Raw genomic sequence first — 21015 nt, forward strand, 5'->3', positions numbered from 1 at the left:
ACCGAAGAATTAACGTGGAAGAGCCACATAAAAGGAACGGCCCAGTGCAATGCACAAATTGTCAGGAGTATGGACACACCAGGGCATACTGTTCGCTTCGAATAGTCTGTGTAGCTTGTGGAGACTTTCACAATTCGGCTAACTGCCCTGCCAACAAAGAAGACCCCAAAAAGAAAAAATGCGTTAACTGCCAAGGTAACCACACGGCAAACTACAGGGGCTGTCCGGTCTACAAGGAGATGAAGGACCGCATGCGAAAAGTGATAGCAACGCGTCATCAGAATACCCAACATGCTTACACTTACTCGCTTACGACGCCGGAAGTATTTTTCGGCACGGCTGCAAGATCCGCCTTTGGTCAACTAAATACCCAAAAGGGATTCTCATACGCCGATGCCATTCGATCGGGGACGGAAAACCCACTCCAGTCTAAGCTAGGAAACGCTCAGCAGATCCAAGAGCAGTCGCAAAGCACTCTGGAATCTATGATGGTCACCATGCAAAAAAGTATGATGGAATTCATGTCATTCATGAAAATGACCATGCGAACACTGGTTCAAAACCAGGACATGGTGTTACAGCTACTTGCAGCTAAGCAGTCCCAGTACTAGATGGCAAATCTACGAATAACAATGCGGAACGCCAATGGCGTTTCACGGCACAACCTTGAAGTAACACAGTTCCTGAATGATAATCATATCGACATTATGCTACTGGTAGAGACGCACCTCACAAACAAATACAACTTCCAAGTAAGAGGCTACACTTTCTCCCGCACAGACCCACGGCGGAACCGGCATCCTAATCAGGGAACGCATCAAGCACCACTCTCACCAAAGATATGCAACTAATTACTTGCAAGCCACGTCTATAAAAGTGCAGTCAGGCAACGGAAACCTCACCATAGCCGCTGTCTACTGTCCGCCTCGCTTTACAATTTCTGAAGAACAATTCATGGACTTCTACAACTTGCTTGGAGATCGCTTTATAATGCCAAACACACGCACTGGGGATCACGCCTTTTGACTCCCAAAGGAAGGAAATTATACAATGCAATCATAAAACCGAACAACAAATTAGACTATGTTTCCCCTAGCAGCCCCACATACTGGCCAACAGACCCCAGCAAAGTTCCAGACCTAATAGACTTTGCGGTGACAAAAAACATTCCCCACAATGTAATAAGTGCTAATAACTCTTCTTCAAAGCACAAAAACCAAAGATCACCCCCTCAGGCTGACGTCGCACAGAACCAACTGGTTAAAATATAAAAAGTATGTGAGCTCACACATCAAATTAACCCCTCACTTCAACATCGAAGCGGACATCGACTGCTTTACCGATGCTCTTGAAGAAGTATTCGTGGAGGCAGCCACTATCTCAACACCACAAGGCAGGGACGTGCAAACCAACCACTTCAAAACTAATCTGCAAATTGAACGGTTAGTCCTAGAAAAGAGGCGCCTGCGACGTGCCTGGCAAACCAACAGATCGCCGTCATCAAAACAACGTCTTAAGGAAGCCACTCGCTCACTAAATCGAGCTCTAAAGCAAGAAACAGAAAATGAACAGCTGCAGTACATTAAAAGACTATCGCCAACCAGTACAAAACATTCTCTGTGGAGGGCTCACCCAAATCTGAGCTTTCTAATCGAAACAGTCACTCCGATAAGAAACTCATCTGGCATCTGGGCCCGCAGCGACGAAGATAGAGCCGAAACTTTTGCTTTACATCTCAGAAACGTCTTCCAGCCGAACCCTGCTACTGGCTCATTTGTCCTACCATAAACCCTGGCGGTGACCAAATAACCCCAAAAATGTTAATTGAACTTCCAAACTCTGCCATTGAGGTTATTTGTAAGATCTTCAATGGGATCATAACTCTCGGCTACTATCCGAAAAAATGGAAAAAATCTATTATCATTATGATACCAAAGCCCGGAAAAGACCAATTCTTTACAGACCAATTAGTTTATTATCGTGTCTGTGTAAGTTGTTCGAAAAATGCATTCTAACTCGCGTAATACCATATCTAGGAGCACACAATGTTATCCCTGTTCATCAATTTGCTTTCGTCAAGACCATGGAACAATCGAACAAGTAAACAGAATAACATCAGTAATTCGCACAGCATTTGAGCATCGGGAATACTGTAGCGCAATATTCCTCGATGTATCTCAAGCCTTTGATCGAGTATGGCTAGATGGCCTCATGCACAAAATCAAAACACACTTGCCTGATTACACTCACAAGCTTCTTGAGTCTTATCTATACAACAGAACCTTCGCAGTAAGGTGCAATACAACAACATCCGACGACTACATTATCAAAGCTGGAGTCCCGCAAGGAAGCGCCCTAGGGCCTACTCTGTTCCTCCTATACACAGCAGATATTCCCACGAACGAGCAGCTAACAACATCTACGTTCGCTGACGACACAATTTTAAGTCGCTCGAGGTGCTAATCAGAGCCACAACACAGCTAGCAAACCACCTCTCCGTAGTATAGAGGTGGCTATCTGATTGGCGGATTAAAATAAATGAACAAAAATGTAAACACATAATGTTTACACTACACAGGCAAACATGCCCTCCACTGTCATTGAATAATACGCAGGTTCCCCAAGTCAACGATGTAATGTATCTCGCGTCCACCTTTACAGACGACTAACCTGGAGAAGACACATCGAACGCAAGAAAGTACATCTAAAACTAAAAGCCAGCAGCCTCCTCTGGATTCTTAACGCTCGTTCGCCCCTGCGTCTGGCCCATCTGGACATATGGCTCCCAGCTATGGGGGAACGCCAGCAGCAGCAACATAGACATTATACAGCGTGTTCAATCGAGAATCCTGCGAACTATCACTGGGGCACCATTGTATATTCGCAACCAAAACATCCACAGGGACCTAGGCATTCTTACCGTAAAAGATGAAATAGACGAACAAAAAGCGTCCTACAATGAACAACCTTCTGTTCACCCCAATCGGCTCGCAAGAGGTTTGACTTGGGTTTCCAGCCGATCACGTCTAGAACGCAACGACCTGCCAAGCCAGCAATAACTTTCGGGCCCCCTTTAGCACAATATCAGTCATATGACTGTTAGTTAGATTAATTAGTTTAAGATTTGATACACTTATTGTTAGTATCCAAAGGGAGAAGATTCAATAAATATATAGCAAAACATTAAAAACAAGGAAGAACGCTATAGTCGAGTACCTGGACTATCAGGTACCCGTTACTCAAAGGGAAATGGAGATATGCAAGCAGCAAAGCGAGATTAAAATGCGCCACCTACCGGCGGTAGACAGATTTAAGCGTTATGGGCGTTAGAGTGGGCGTGGCAAATTTATTTTTGGATCAGTCGATAGGTATTGACGACACAAATACATTTCAGTTAAAATTTTTTATCTAGCATGCAAATTGTGGGCGTCCCAGGTTTTCGCGGTTTGTGGGTGTTAAAATGGGCGTGGCAAACATTTTTTTGGGTCAATCGATTGGTATTGATGAGAACAATACATATCAATTACAATTTTTATTCTAGCATCAAAACTGTAGGAGCCACAGTTTTGGGCGGTTAGAGTGGGCGTGGCACTCTACTGAAACAAACTTGCGCTGCGCAGGAATCTCAGGAATCTGCGTGCCTAATCCCAGTATTGTAACTCATAGTTTCCGAGATCTCAGCGTTCATACGGACAGACGGACAGACGGACATGGCTAGATCGACTCGGCTAGTGATCCTGATCAAGAATATATATACTTTATGGGGTCGGAAACGCTTCCTTCTGCCTGTTACATACTTTCCGACGAATCTAGTATACCCTTTTACTCTACGAGTAACGGGTATAAAAAATATATATATATTCGAATTTTGCAGCTTTAAAAGGTTTCAAAATACACTGTTGGAACAGAAATCTTTTAGCTTAAGAATTTCAGGAGAAGATAATTTTTTTTTGTAATATTCGATGATAATAATCGTTATAATTTTTTAGGTTTTATCGAGTTCTTGATGTTTCTCGAAATCGTGTTATACAAAGAAACTACAGTGTAGATAATATTTACACTCCCAGCTTTCGGAGAAGTCTGTTTACGATCGGAATACTAATGCGCTACTTTGACTTTAAGTCTCCTATTGCATTGGGTAAGTTATTTTCATTAAATTGCGAAAATTTCATTTGTCCTTTTTTTAGGGGAGACAAATGGTGGACTTCCTCTCTCGATATGTGATGATGTATTCGATTGTTTGATTTTCTTCTCAACTTGCGCCAACCAAGAAATTAGAAAGCAAGCACTTATTTCGCTTGGATCCTTCTGTGTTTTAAACGATGACTATCTTACTAGATCCGAGCTAAAAAGTTTGTATTGTGATATACTAAGTTCAGTCGCAAACGATGCTGGTTTTAAAATAATCTGCATGCGTAATATTTGGATTTATTTAACGGAATCTGAAATGTTTATGCATAATAAGGAAAAAGAATGTAAGTATGTTTTACACAGACGGTTATTAATCCTTTCGATCCCAGGTTGCTTCTGAGCAAATTGATCAATTTAACAGCTAACGCTCGACGCTTCTGAGGGCGTATTTGTAGATCACCTTGCCATGTTATTCACGAAATAATGGATCTGCCTTGTTGAAATAGTAGATACCAAATTTACATTATAACTTTCTTATGATCCTGTCACCAGTTATCATGTCCACCGGATGGGTACAAACGCTGAGATCTCGGAAACTATAAAAGCTACAAAAGTTAGGATTAAGGATTCAGATTCTAGAGGTTCTTGCGCAAATTTAACGCTAAAACTTAAAAAAAAATGTGGGTGCGACCGCACTATAGGCGTTTCCCAGCGTTCATACGGACAGACGGACGGACGAACGGTCGGACGGACGGATGGACGGACGGACGGACGGACGGACGGATGGACGGACGGGCGAACGGACGGAAGAACGGACTGACGGAATGACGGACGGACGGACGGACGGAAGGACGGAAGGACGGAAGGACGGAAGGACGGAAGGACGGACGGACGGACGGAAGGACGGAAGGACGGACGGACAGAAGGACGGACGGACGGAAGGACGGACGGACGGAAGGACGGACGGACGGAAGGACGGACGGACGGAAGGACGGACGGACGGAAGAACGGACGGAAGGACGGACGGACGGAAGGACGGACGGAAGGACGGACGGAAGGACAGACGGACGGACGGAAGGACAGACGGACGGACGGACGGACGGACGGAAGGACGGACGGACGGGCGGACAGACGGACGGAAGGACGGACGGACGGACGGACGGACGGACGGAAGGACGGACGGACGGACGGACGGACGGACGGACGGACGGACGGACGGACGGACGGACGGACGGACGGACGGAAGGACGGACGGACGGACGGACGGACGGACGGACGGACGGAAGGACGGACGGACGGACAGACAGGCAGGCAGGCAGGCAGACAGGCAGACAGGCAGGCAGACAGGCAGACAGACCAGACAGACCAGACAGACCAGACAGACCAGACAGACCAGACAGACCAGACAGACCAGACAGACCAGACAGACCAGACAGACCAGACAGACCAGACAGACCAGACAGACCAGACAGACCAGACAGACCAGACAGACCAGACAGACCAGACAGACCAGACAGACCAGACAGACCAGACAGACCAGACAGACCAGACAGACCAGACAGACCAGACAGACCAGACAGACCAGACAGACCAGACAGACCAGACAGACCAGACAGACCAGACAGACCAGACAGACCAGACAGACCAGACAGACCAGACAGACCAGACAGACCAGACAGACCAGACAGACCAGACAGACCAGACAGACCAGACAGACCAGACAGACCAGACAGACCAGACAGACCAGACAGACCAGACAGACCAGACAGACCAGACAGACCAGACAGACCAGACAGACCAGACAGACCAGACAGACCAGACAGACCAGACAGACCAGACAGACCAGACAGACCAGACAGACCAGACAGACCAGACAGACCAGACAGACCAGACAGACCAGACAGACCAGACAGACCAGACAGACCAGACAGACCAGACAGACCAGACAGACCAGACAGACCAGACAGACCAGACAGACCAGACAGACCAGACAGACCAGACAGACCAGACAGACCAGACAGACCAGACAGACCAGACAGACCAGACAGACCAGACAGACCAGACAGACCAGACAGACCAGACAGACAGACCAGACAGACCAGACAGACCAGACAGACCAGACAGACCAGACAGACCAGACAGACCAGACAGACCAGACAGACCAGACAGACCAGACAGACCAGACAGACCAGACAGACCAGACAGACCAGACAGACCAGACAGACCAGACAGACCAGACAGACCAGACAGACCAGACAGACCAGACAGACCAGACAGACCAGACAGACCAGACAGACCAGACAGACCAGACAGACCAGACAGACCAGACAGACCAGACAGACCAGACAGACCAGACAGACCAGACAGACCAGACAGACCAGACAGACCAGACAGACCAGACAGACCAGACAGACCAGACAGACCAGACAGACCAGACAGACCAGACAGACCAGACAGACCAGACAGACCAGACAGACCAGACAGACCAGACAGACCAGACAGACCAGACAGACCAGACAGACCAGACAGACCAGACAGACCAGACAGACCAGACAGACCAGACAGACCAGACAGACCAGACAGACCAGACAGACCAGACAGACCAGACAGACCAGACAGACCAGACAGACCAGACAGACCAGACAGACCAGACAGACCAGACAGACCAGACAGACCAGACAGACCAGACAGACCAGACAGACCAGACAGACCAGACAGACCAGACAGACCAGACAGACCAGACAGACCAGACAGACCAGACAGACCAGACAGACCAGACAGACCAGACAGACCAGACAGACCAGACAGACCAGACAGACCAGACAGACCAGACAGACCAGACAGACCAGACAGACCAGACAGACCAGACAGACCAGACAGACCAGACAGACCAGACAGACCAGACAGACCAGACAGACCAGACAGACCAGACAGACCAGACAGACCAGACAGACCAGACAGACCAGACAGACCAGACAGACCAGACAGACCAGACAGACCAGACAGACCAGACAGACCAGACAGACCAGACAGACCAGACAGACCAGACAGACCAGACAGACCAGACAGACCAGACAGACCAGACAGACCAGACAGACCAGACAGACCAGACAGACCAGACAGACCAGACAGACCAGACAGACCAGACAGACCAGACAGACCAGACAGACCAGACAGACCAGACAGACCAGACAGACCAGACAGACCAGACAGACCAGACAGACCAGACAGACCAGACAGACCAGACAGACCAGACAGACCAGACAGACCAGACAGACAGACCAGACAGACAGACCAGACAGACAGACCAGACAGACAGACCAGACAGACAGACCAGACAGACAGACCAGACAGACAGACCAGACAGACAGACCAGACAGACAGACAAGACAGACAGACCAGACAGACAGACCAGACAGACAGACCAGACAGACAGACCAGACAGACAGACAAGACAGACAGACCAGACAGACAGACCAGACAGACCAGACAGACAGACAGACCAGACAGACAGACCAGACAGACAGACCAGACAGACAGACCAGACAGACAGACCAGACAGACAGACCAGACAGACAGACCAGACAGACAGACCAGACAGACAGACCAGACAGACAGACCAGACAGACAGACCAGACAGACAGACCAGACAGACAGACCAGACAGACAGACCAGACAGACAGACCAGACAGACAGACCAGACAGACAGACCAGACAGACAGACCAGACAGACAGACCAGACAGACAGACCAGACAGACAGACCAGACAGACAGACCAGACAGACAGACCAGACAGACAGACCAGACAGACAGACCAGACAGACAGACCAGACAGACAGACCAGACAGACAGACCAGACAGACAGACAGACCAGACAGACAGACCAGACAGACAGACCAGACAGACAGACCAGACAGACAGACCAGACAGACAGACCAGACAGACAGACCAGACAGACAGACCAGACAGACAGACCAGACAGACAGACCAGACAGACAGACCAGACAGACAGACCAGACAGACAGACCAGACAGACAGACCAGACAGACAGACCAGACAGACAGACAGACCAGACAGACAGACAGACCAGACAGACAGACCAGACAGACAGACCAGACAGACAGACCAGACAGACAGACCAGACAGACAGACCAGACAGACAGACCAGACAGACCAGACAGACCAGACAGACCAGACAGACCAGACAGACCAGACAGACCAGACAGACCAGACAGACCAGACAGACCAGACAGACCAGACAGACCAGACAGACCAGACAGACCAGACAGACCAGACAGACAAGACAGACCAGACAGACCAGACAGACCAGACAGACCAGACAGACCAGACAGACCAGACAGACCAGACAGACCAGACAGACCAGACAGACCAGACAGACCAGACAGACCAGACAGACCAGACAGACCAGACAGACCAGACAGACCAGACAGACCAGACAGACCAGACAGACCAGACAGACCAGACAGACCAGACAGACCAGACAGACCAGACAGACCAGAAGACCAGACAGACCAGACAGACCAGACAGACCAGACAGACCAGACAGACCAGACAGACCAGACAGACCAGACAGACCAGACAGACCAGACAGACCAGACAGACCAGACAGACAGACCAGACAGACCAGACAGACAGACAGACCAGACAGACAGACCAGACAGACAGACCAGACAGACAGACCAGACAGACAGACCAGACAGACAGACCAGACAGACAGACCAGACAGACAGACCAGACAGACCAGACAGACAGACAGACAGACCAGACAGACAGACAGACAGACAGACCAGACAGACCAGACAGACCAGACAGACCAGACAGACAGACCAGACAGACAGACCAGACAGACAGACCAGACAGACAGACCAGACAGACAGACCAGACAGACAGACCAGACAGACAGACCAGACAGACAGACCAGACAGACAGACCAGACAGACAGACCAGACAGACAGACCAGACAGACAGACCAGACAGACAGACCAGACAGACAGACCAGACAGACAGACCAGACAGACAGACCAGACAGACAGACCAGACAGACAGACCAGACAGACAGACCAGACAGACAGACAGACCAGACAGACCAGACAGACAGACCAGACAGACAGACAGACAGACCAGACAGACAGACCAGACAGACAGACCAGACAGACAGACCAGACAGACAGACCAGACAGACAGACCAGACAGACAGACCAGACAGACAGACCAGACAGACAGACCAGACAGACAGACAGACCAGACAGACAGACCAGACAGACAGACCAGACAGACAGACCAGACAGACAGACCAGACAGACAGACCAGACAGACAGACCAGACAGACAGACCAGACAGACAGACCAGACAGACAGACCAGACAGACAGACCAGACAGACAGACCAGACAGACAGACAGACCAGACAGACAGACCAGACAGACAGACCAGACAGACAGACCAGACAGACAGACCAGACAGACAGACCAGACAGACAGACCAGACAGACAGACCAGACAGACAGACCAGACAGACAGACCAGACAGACAGACCAGACAGACAGACCAGACAGACAGACCAGACAGACAGACCAGACAGACAGACCAGACAGACAGACCAGACAGACAGACCAGACAGACAGACCAGACAGACAGACCAGACAGACAGACCAGACAGACAGACCAGACAGACAGACCAGACAGACAGACCAGACAGACAGACCAGACAGACAGACCAGACAGACAGACCAGACAGACAGACCAGACAGACAGACCAGACAGACAGACCAGACAGACAGACCAGACAGACAGACCAGACAGACAGACCAGACAGACCAGACAGACAGACCAGACAGACAGACCAGACAGACAGACCAGACAGACAGACCAGACAGACAGACCAGACAGACAGACCAGACAGACAGACCAGACAGACAGACCAGACAGACAGACAGACAGACCAGACAGACAGACCAGACAGACAGACCAGACAGACAGACCAGACAGACAGACCAGACAGACAGACCAGACAGACAGACCAGACAGACAGACCAGACAGACAGACCAGACAGACAGACCAGACAGACAGACCAGACAGACAGACCAGACAGACAGACCAGACAGACAGACCAGACAGACAGACCAGACAGACAGACCAGACAGACAGACCAGACAGACAGACCAGACAGACAGACCAGACAGACAGACCAGACAGACAGACCAGACAGACAGACCAGACAGACAGACCAGACAGACAGACCAGACAGACAGACCAGACAGACAGACCAGACAGACAGACCAGACAGACAGACCAGACAGACAGACCAGACAGACAGACCAGACAGACAGACCAGACAGACAGACCAGACAGACAGACCAGACAGACAGACCAGACAGACCAGACAGACAGACCAGACAGACAGACCAGACAGACAGACCAGACAGACAGACCAGACAGACAGACCAGACAGACAGACCAGACAGACAGACCAGACAGACAGACCAGACAGACAGACCAGACAGACAGACCAGACAGACAGACCAGACAGACAGACCAGACAGACAGACCAGACAGACAGACCAGACAGACAGACCAGACAGACAGACCAGACAGACAGACCAGACAGACAGACCAGACAGACAGACCAGACAGACAGACCAGACAGACAGACCAGACAGACAGACCAGACAGACAGACCAGACAGACAGACCAGACAGACAGACAGACCAGACAGACAGACCAGACAGACAGACCAGACAGACAGACCAGACAGACAGACCAGACAGACAGACCAGACAGACAGACCAGACAGACAGACCAGACAGACAGACCAGACAGACAGACCAGACAGACAGACCAGACAGACAGACCAGACAGACAGACCAGACAGACAGACCAGACAGACAGACCAGACAGACAGACCAGACAGACAGACCAGACAGACAGACCAGACAGACAGACCAGACAGACAGACCAGACAGACAGACCAGACAGACAGACCAGACAGACAGACCAGACAGACAGACCAGACAGACAGACCAGACAGACAGACCAGACAGACAGACCAGACAGACAGACCAGACAGACAGACCAGACAGACAGACCAGACAGACAGACCAGACAGACAGACCAGACAGACAGACCAGACAGACAGACCAGACAGACAGACCAGACAGACAGACCAGACAGACAGACCAGACAGACAGACCAGACAGACAGACCAGACAGACAGACCAGACAGACAGACCAGACAGACAGACCAGACAGACAGACCAGACAGACAGACCAGACAGACAGACCAGACAGACAGACCAGACAGACAGACCAGACAGACAGACCAGACAGACAGACCAGACAGACAGACCAGACAGACAGACCAGACAGACAGACCAGACAGACAGACCAGACAGACAGACCAGACAGACAGACCAGACAGACAGACCAGACAGACAGACCAGACAGACAGACCAGACAGACAGACCAGACAGACAGACAGACCAGACAGACAGACCAGACAGACAGACCACAGACAGACAGACAGACAGACCAGACAGACAGACCAGACAGACAGACAGACCAGACAGACAGACCAGACAGACAGACCAGACAGACAGACCAGACAGACCAGACAGACAGACCAGACAGACAGACCAGACAGACAGACCAGACAGACAGACCAGACAGACAGACCAGACAGACAGACCAGACAGACAGACCAGACAGACAGACCAGACAGACAGACCAGACAGACAGACCAGACAGACAGACCAGACAGACAGACCAGACAGACAGACCAGACAGACAGACCAGACAGACAGACCAGACAGACAGACCAGACAGACAGACCAGACAGACAGACCAGACAGACAGACCAGACAGACAGACCAGACAGACAGACCAGACAGACAGACCAGACAGACAGACCAGACAGACAGACCAGACAGACCAGACAGACCAGACAGACAGACCAGACAGACAGACCAGACAGACAGACCAGACAGACAGACCAGACAGACAGACCAGACAGACAGACCAGACAGACAGACCAGACAGACAGACCAGACAGACAGACCAGACAGACAGACCAGACAGACAGACCAGACAGACAGACAGACCAGACAGACAGACAGACCAGACAGACAGACAGACCAGACAGACAGACAGACCAGACAGACAGACAGACCAGACAGACAGACAGACAGACCAGACAGACAGACAGACCAGACAGACAGACAGACCAGACAGACAGACAGACCAGACAGACAGACAGACCAGACAGACAGACAGACCAGACAGACAGACAGACCAGACAGACAGACAGACCAGACAGACAGACAGACCAGACAGACAGACAGACCAGACAGACAGACAGACCAGACAGACAGACAGACCAGACAGACAGACAGACCAGACAGACAGACAGACCAGACAGACAGACAGACCAGACAGACAGACAGACAGACAGACCAGACAGACAGACAGACAGACAGACCAGACAGACCAGACAGACAGACAGACCAGACAGACAGACAGACAGACCAGACAGACAGACAGACAGACAGACAGACAGACAGACAGACAGACAGACAGACCAGACAGACAGACAGACCAGACAGACAGACAGACCAGACAGACAGACAGACCAGACAGACAGACAGACCAGACCAGACAGACAGACCAGACAGACAGACCAGACAGACCAGACAGACAGACCAGACAGACAGACCAGACAGACCAGACAGACAGACCAGACAGACAGACCAGACAGACAGACCAGACAGACAGACCAGACAGACAGACCAGACAGACAGACCAGACAGACAGACCAGACAGACAGACCAGACAGACAGACCAGACAGACAGACCAGACAGACAGACCAGACAGACAGACCAGACAGACAGACCAGACAGACAGACCAGACAGACAGACCAGACAGACAGACCAGACAGACAGACCAGACAGACAGACCAGACAGACAGACCAGACAGACAGACCAGACAGACAGACCAGACAGACAGACCAGACAGACAGACCAGACAGACAGACCAGACAGACAGACCAGACAGACAGACCAGACAGACAGACCAGACAGACAGACCAGACAGACAGACCAGACAGACAGACCAGACAGACAGACCAGACAGACAGACCAGACAGACAGACCAGACAGACAGACCAGACAGACAGACCAGACAGACAGACCAGACAGACAGACCAGACAGACAGACCAGACAGACAGACCAGACAGACAGACCAGACAGACAGACCAGACAGACAGACCAGACAGACAGACCAGACAGACAGACCAGACAGACAGACCAGACAGACAGACCAGACAGACAGACCAGACAGACAGACAGACCAGACAGACAGACCAGACAGACAGACCAGACAGACAGACCAGACAGACAGACCAGACAGACAGACCAGACAGACAGACCAGACAGACAGACCAGACAGACAGACCAGACAGACAGACCAGACAGACAGACCAGACAGACAGACCAGACAGACAGACCAGACAGACAGACCAGACAGACAGACCAGACAGACAGACCAGACAGACAGACCAGACAGACAGACCAGACAGACAGACCAGACAGACAGACCAGACAGACAGACCAGACAGACAGACCAGACAGACAGACCAGACAGACAGACCAGACAGACAGACCAGACAGACAGACCAGACAGACAGACCAGACAGACAGACCAGACAGACAGACCAGACAGACAGACCAGACAGACAGACCAGACAGACAGACCAGACAGACAGACCAGACAGACAGACCAGACAGACAGACCAGACAGACAGACCAGACAGACAGACCAGACAGACAGACCAGACAGACAGACCAGACAGACAGACCAGACAGACAGACCAGACAGACAGACCAGACAGACAGACCAGACAGACAGACCAGACAGACAGACCAGACAGACAGACCAGACAGACAGACCAGACAGACAGACCAGACAGACAGACCAGACAGACAGACCAGACAGACAGACAGACCAGACAGACAGACCAGACAGACAGACCAGACAGACAGACCAGACAGACAGACCAGACAGACAGACCAGACAGACAGACCAGACAGACAGACCAGACAGACAGACCAGACAGACAGACAGACAGACAGACAGACCAGACAGACAGACAGACAGACAGACCAGACAGACCAGACAGACAGACCAGACAGACAGACCAGACAGACAGACCAGACAGACAGACCAGACAGACAGACCAGACAGACAGACCAGACAGACAGACCAGACAGACAGACCAGACAGACAGACCAGACAGACAGACCAGACAGACAGACAGACAGACAGACCAGACAGACAGACCAGACAGACAGACCAGACAGACAGACCAGACAGACAGACCAGACAGACAGACCAGACAGACAGACCAGACAGACAGACCAGACAGACAGACAGACCAGACAGACCAGACAGACCAGACAGACCAGACAGACCAGACAGACCAGACAGACCAGACAGACCAGACAGACCAGACAGACCAGACAGACCAGACAGACCAGACAGACAGACAGACCAGACAGACCAGACAGACCAGACAGACCAGACAGACCAGACAGACCAGACAGACCAGACAGACCAGACAGACCAGACAGACCAGACAGACCAGACAGACCAGACAGACCAGACAGACCAGACAGACCAGACAGACCAGACAGACCAGACAGACCAGACAGACCAGACAGACCAGACAGACCAGACAGACCAGACAGACCAGACAGACCAGACAGACCAGACAGACCAGACAGACCAGACAGACCAGACAGACCAGACAGACCAGACAGACCAGACAGACCAGACAGACCAGACAGACCAGACAGACCAGACAGACCAGACAGACCAGACAGACCAGACAGACCAGACAGACCAGACAGACCAGACAGACCAGACAGACCAGACAGACCAGACAGACCAGACAGACCAGACAGACCAGACAGACCAGACAGACCAGACAGACCAGACAGACCAGACAGACCAGACAGACCAGACAGACCAGACAGACCAGACAGACCAGACAGACCAGACAGACCAGACAGACCAGACAGACCAGACAGACCAGACAGACCAGACAGACCAGACAGACCAGACAGACCAGACAGACCAGACAGACCAGACAGACCAGACAGACAGACAGACCAGACAGACCAGACAGACCAGACAGACCAGACAGACCAGACAGACCAGACAGACCAGACAGACCAGACAGACCAGACAGACCAGACAGACCAGACAGACCAGACAGACCAGACAGACCAGACAGACCAGACAGACCAGACAGACCAGACAGACCAGACAGACCAGACAGACCAGACAGACCAGACAGACCAGACAGACCAGACAGACAGACAGACCAGACAGACCAGACAGACCAGACAGACCAGACAGACCAGACAGACCAGACAGACCAGACAGACCAGACAGACCAGACAGACCAGACAGACCAGACAGACCAGACAGACCAGACAGACCAGACAGACCAGACAGACCAGACAGACCAGACAGACCAGACAGACCAGACAGACCAGACAGACCAGACAGACCAGACAGACCAGACAGACCAGACAGACCAGACAGACCAGACAGACCAGACAGACCAGACAGACCAGACAGACCAGACAGACCAGACAGACCAGACAGACCAGACAGACCAGACAGACCAGACAGACCAGACAGACCAGACAGACCAGACAGACAGACAGACCAGACAGACCAGACAGACCAGACAGACCAGACAGACCAGACAGACCAGACAGACCAGACAGACCAGACAGACCAGACAGACCAGACAGACCAGACAGACCAGACAGACCAGACAGACCAGACAGACCAGACAGACCAGACAGACCAGACAGACCAGACAGACCAGACAGACCAGACAGACCAGACAGACCAGACAGACCAGACAGACCAGACAGACCAGACAGACCAGACAGACCAGACAGACCAGACAGACCAGACAGACCAGACAGACCAGACAGACCAGACAGACCAGACAGACCAGACAGACCAGACAGACCAGACAGACCAGACAGACCAGACAGACCAGACAGACCAGACAGACCAGACAGACCAGACAGACCAGACAGACCAGACAGACCAGACAGACCAGACAGACCAGACAGACCAGACAGACCAGACAGACCAGACAGACCAGACAGACCAGACAGACCAGACAGACCAGACAGACCAGACAGACCAGACAGACCAGACAGACCAGACAGACCAGACAGACCAGACAGACCAGACAGACCAGACAGACCAGACAGACCAGACAGACCAGACAGACCAGACAGACCAGACAGACCAGACAGACCAGACAGACCAGACAGACCAGACAGACCAGACAGACCAGACAGACCAGACAGACCAGACAGACCAGACAGACCAGACAGACCAGACAGACCAGACAGACCAGACAGACCAGACAGACCAGACAGACCAGACAGACAGACAGACCAGACAGACCAGACAGACCAGACAGACCAGACAGACCAGACAGACCAGACAGACCAGACAGACCAGACAGACCAGACAGACCAGACAGACCAGACAGACCAGACAGACCAGACAGACCAGACAGACCAGACAGACCAGACAGACCAGACAGACCAGACAGACCAGACAGACCAGACAGACCAGACAGACCAGACAGACCAGACAGACCAGACAGACCAGACAGACCAGACAGACCAGACAGACCAGACAGACCAGACAGACCAGACAGACCAGACAGACCAGACAGACCAGACAGACCAGACAGACCAGACAGACCAGACAGACCAGACAGACCAGACAGACCAGACAGACCAGACAGACCAGACAGACCAGACAGACCAGACAGACCAGACAGACCAGACAGACCAGACAGACCAGACAGACCAGACAGACAGACCAGACAGACCAGACAGACCAGACAGACCAGACAGACCAGACAGACCAGACAGACCAGACAGACCAGACAGACAGACAGACCAGACAGACCAGACAGACCAGACAGACCAGACAGACCAGACAGACCAGACAGACCAGACAGACCAGACAGACCAGACAGACCAGACAGACCAGACAGACCAGACAGACCAGACAGACCAAGACAGACCAGACAGACCAGACAGACCAGACAGACCAGACAGACCAGACAGACCAGACAGACCAGACAGACCAGACAGACCAGACAGACCAGACAGACCAGACAGACCAGACAGACCAGACAGACCAGACAGACCAGACAGACAGACAGACAGACCAGACAGACCAGACAGACCAGACAGACCAGACAGACCAGACAGACAGACAGACCAGACAGACCAGACAGACCAGACAGACCAGACAGACCAGACAGACCAGACAGACCAGACAGACCAGACAGACAGACAGACCAGACAGACCAGACAGACCAGACAGACCAGACAGACCAGACAGACCAGACAGACCAGACAGACAGACCAGACAGACAGACAGACCAGACAGACCAGACAGACCAGACAGACCAGACAGACCAGACAGACCAGACAGACAGACAGACCAGACAGACCAGACAGACCAGACAGACCAGACAGACCAGACAGACCAGACAGACCAGACAGACCAGACAGACCAGACAGACCAGACAGACCAGACAGACCAGACAGACCAGACAGACCAGACAGACCAGACAGACCAGACAGACCAGACAGACCAGACAGACCAGACAGACCAGACAGACCAGACAGACCAGACAGACCAGACAGACCAGACAGACCAGACAGACCAGACAGACCAGACAGACCAGACAGACCAGACAGACCAGACAGACCAGACAGACCAGACAGACCAGACAGACCAGACAGACCAGACAGACCAGACAGACCAGACAGACCAGACAGACCAGACAGACCAGACAGACAGACAGACCAGACAGACAGACAGACAGACAGACAGACCAGACAGACCAGACAGACCAGACAGACAGACAGACCAGACAGACAGACAGACAGACAGACAGACAGACCAGACAGACCAGACAGACCAGACAGACCAGACAGACCAGACAGACCAGACAGACCAGACAGACCAGACAGACCAGACAGACCAGACAGACAGACAGACAGACCAGACAGACCAGACAGACAGACAGACCAGACAGACCAGACAGACCAGACAGACAGACAGACCAGACAGACAGACAGACCAGACAGACAGACAGACCAGACAGACCAGACAGACCAGACAGACAGACAGACCAGACAGACAGACAGACCAGACAGACAGACAGACCAGACAGACAGACAGACCAGACAGACCAGACAGACAGACAGACCAGACAGACAGACAGACAGACAGACAGACAGACCAGACAGACAGACAGACCAGACAGACAGACAGACCAGACAGACAGACAGACCAGACAGACAGACAGACAGACAGACAGACAGACAGACCAGACAGACAGACAGACAGACCAGACAGACAGACAGACAGACCAGACAGACAGACAGACCAGACAGACAGACAGACCAGACAGACCAGACAGACCAGACAGACCAGACAGACCAGACAGACCAGACAGACCAGACAGACCAGACAGACCAGACAGACCAGACAGACCAGACAGACCAGACAGACCAGACAGACCAGACAGACCAGACAGACCAGACAGACAGACAGACCAGACAGACAGACAGACCAGACAGACAGACAGACCAGACAGACAGACAGACCAGACAGACCAGACAGACCAGACAGACCAGACAGACCAGACAGACCAGACAGACAGACAGACAGACAGACAGACAGACCAGACAGACAGACAGACCAGACAGACAGACAGACCAGACAGACAGACAGACCAGACAGACAGACAGACCAGACAGACCAGACAGACAGACAGACAGACAGACAGACAGACAGACAGACCAGACAGACAGACAGACCAGACAGACAGACAGACCAGACAGACCAGACAGACCAGACAGACCAGACAGACCAGACAGACCAGACAGACCAGACAGACCAGACAGACCAGACAGACCAGACAGACCAGACAGACCAGACAGACCAGACAGACCAGACAGACCAGACAGACCAGACAGACCAGACAGACCAGACAGACCAGACAGACCAGACAGACCAGACAGACCAGACAGACCAGACAGACAGACCAGACAGACCAGACAGACCAGACAGACAGACCAGACAGACCAGACAGACAGACAGACCAGACAGACCAGACAGACCAGACAGACCAGACAGACCAGACAGACCAGACAGACCAGACAGACCAGACAGACCAGACAGACCAGACAGACCAGACAGACCAGACAGACCAGACAGACCAGACAGACCAGACAGACCAGACAGACCAGACAGACCAGACAGACCAGACAGACCAGACAGACCAGACAGACCAGACAGACCAGACAGACCAGACAGACCAGACAGACCAGACAGACCAGACAGACCAGACAGACCAGACAGACCAGACAGACCAGACAGACCAGACAGACCAGACAGACCAGACAGACCAGACAGACCAGACAGACCAGACAGACCAGACAGACCAGACAGACCAGACAGACCAGACAGACCAGACAGACCAGACAGACCAGACAGACCAGACAGACCAGACAGACCAGACAGACCAGACAGACCAGACAGACCAGACAGACCAGACAGACCAGACAGACCAGACAGACCAGACAGACCAGACAGACCAGACAGACCAGACAGACCAGACAGACCAGACAGACCAGACAGACCAGACAGACCAGACAGACCAGACAGACCAGACAGACCAGACAGACCAGACAGACCAGACAGACCAGACAGACCAGACAGACCAGACAGACCAGACAGACCAGACAGACCAGACAGACCAGACAGACCAGACAGACCAGACAGACCAGACAGACCAGACAGACCAGACAGACCAGACAGACCAGACAGACCAGACAGACCAGACAGACCAGACAGACCAGACAGACCAGACAGACCAGACAGACCAGACAGACAGACAGACCAACAGACCAGACAGACCAGACAGACCAGACAGACCAGACAGACCAGACAGACCAGACAGACCAGACAGACCAGACAGACCAGACAGACCAGACAGACCAGACAGACCAGACAGACCAGACAGACCAGACAGACCAGACAGACCAGACAGACCAGACAGACCAGACAGACAGACCAGACAGACAGACCAGACAGACAGACCAGACAGACAGACCAGACAGACAGACCAGACAGACAGACCAGACAGACAGACCAGACAGACAGACCAGACAGACAGACCAGACAGACAGACCAGACAGACAGACCAGACAGACAGACCAGACAGACAGACAGACCAGACAGACAGACCAGACAGACAGACAGACAGACAGACAGACAGACCAGACAGACAGACCAGACAGACAGACCAGACAGACCAGACAGACCAGACAGACCAGACAGACCAGACAGACCAGACAGACCAGACAGACCAGACAGACCAGACAGACCAGACAGACCAGACAGACCAGACAGACAGACAGACAGACCAGACAGACCAGACAGACAGGACCAGACAGACAGACCAGACAGACAGACAGACAGACCAGACAGACCAGACAGACCAGACAGACCAGACAGACCAGACAGACAGACAGACAGACCAGACAGACAGACCAGACAGACAGACCAGACAGACAGACCAGACAGACAGACCAGACAGACAGACCAGACAGACAGACCAGACAGACAGACAGACAGACAGACCAGACAGACAGACCAGACAGACAGACCAGACAGACAGACCAGACAGACAGACAGACAGACAGACCAGACAGACCAGACAGACAGACCAGACAGACAG

General features: G+C 52.1%; 1 protein-coding gene across 7 annotated transcripts in view; it reads left to right on the forward strand.

The window, feature by feature from the left end:
* The window catches only part of Nipped-B (Nipped-B cohesin loading factor), a 303163-nt gene that overhangs the window by 241108 nt on the left and 41040 nt on the right, over positions 1 to 21015 (forward strand). For 6 of the 7 annotated variants that reach the window (XR_011605804.1, XM_070999319.1, XM_070999323.1 and 3 more), the window contains 2 exons: positions 3990 to 4138; positions 4188 to 4475. Coding sequence is in view for 6 of the 7 variants with exons in the window: in XM_070999319.1 (XP_070855420.1) it covers positions 3990 to 4138; positions 4188 to 4475 (437 nt within the window). In the remaining variant the exon portion in view is untranslated. Of the gene's footprint in view, positions 1 to 3989; positions 4139 to 4187; positions 4476 to 21015 lie in introns of those variants that run through there. The other variant, XM_070999324.1, reaches the window with a different exon arrangement.

The sequence above is a fragment of the Drosophila suzukii genome, unplaced genomic scaffold (assembly GCF_043229965.1).
Source record: "Drosophila suzukii unplaced genomic scaffold, CBGP_Dsuzu_IsoJpt1.0 scf_7, whole genome shotgun sequence".
NCBI classification, from domain to species: domain Eukaryota; kingdom Metazoa; phylum Arthropoda; class Insecta; order Diptera; family Drosophilidae; genus Drosophila; species Drosophila suzukii.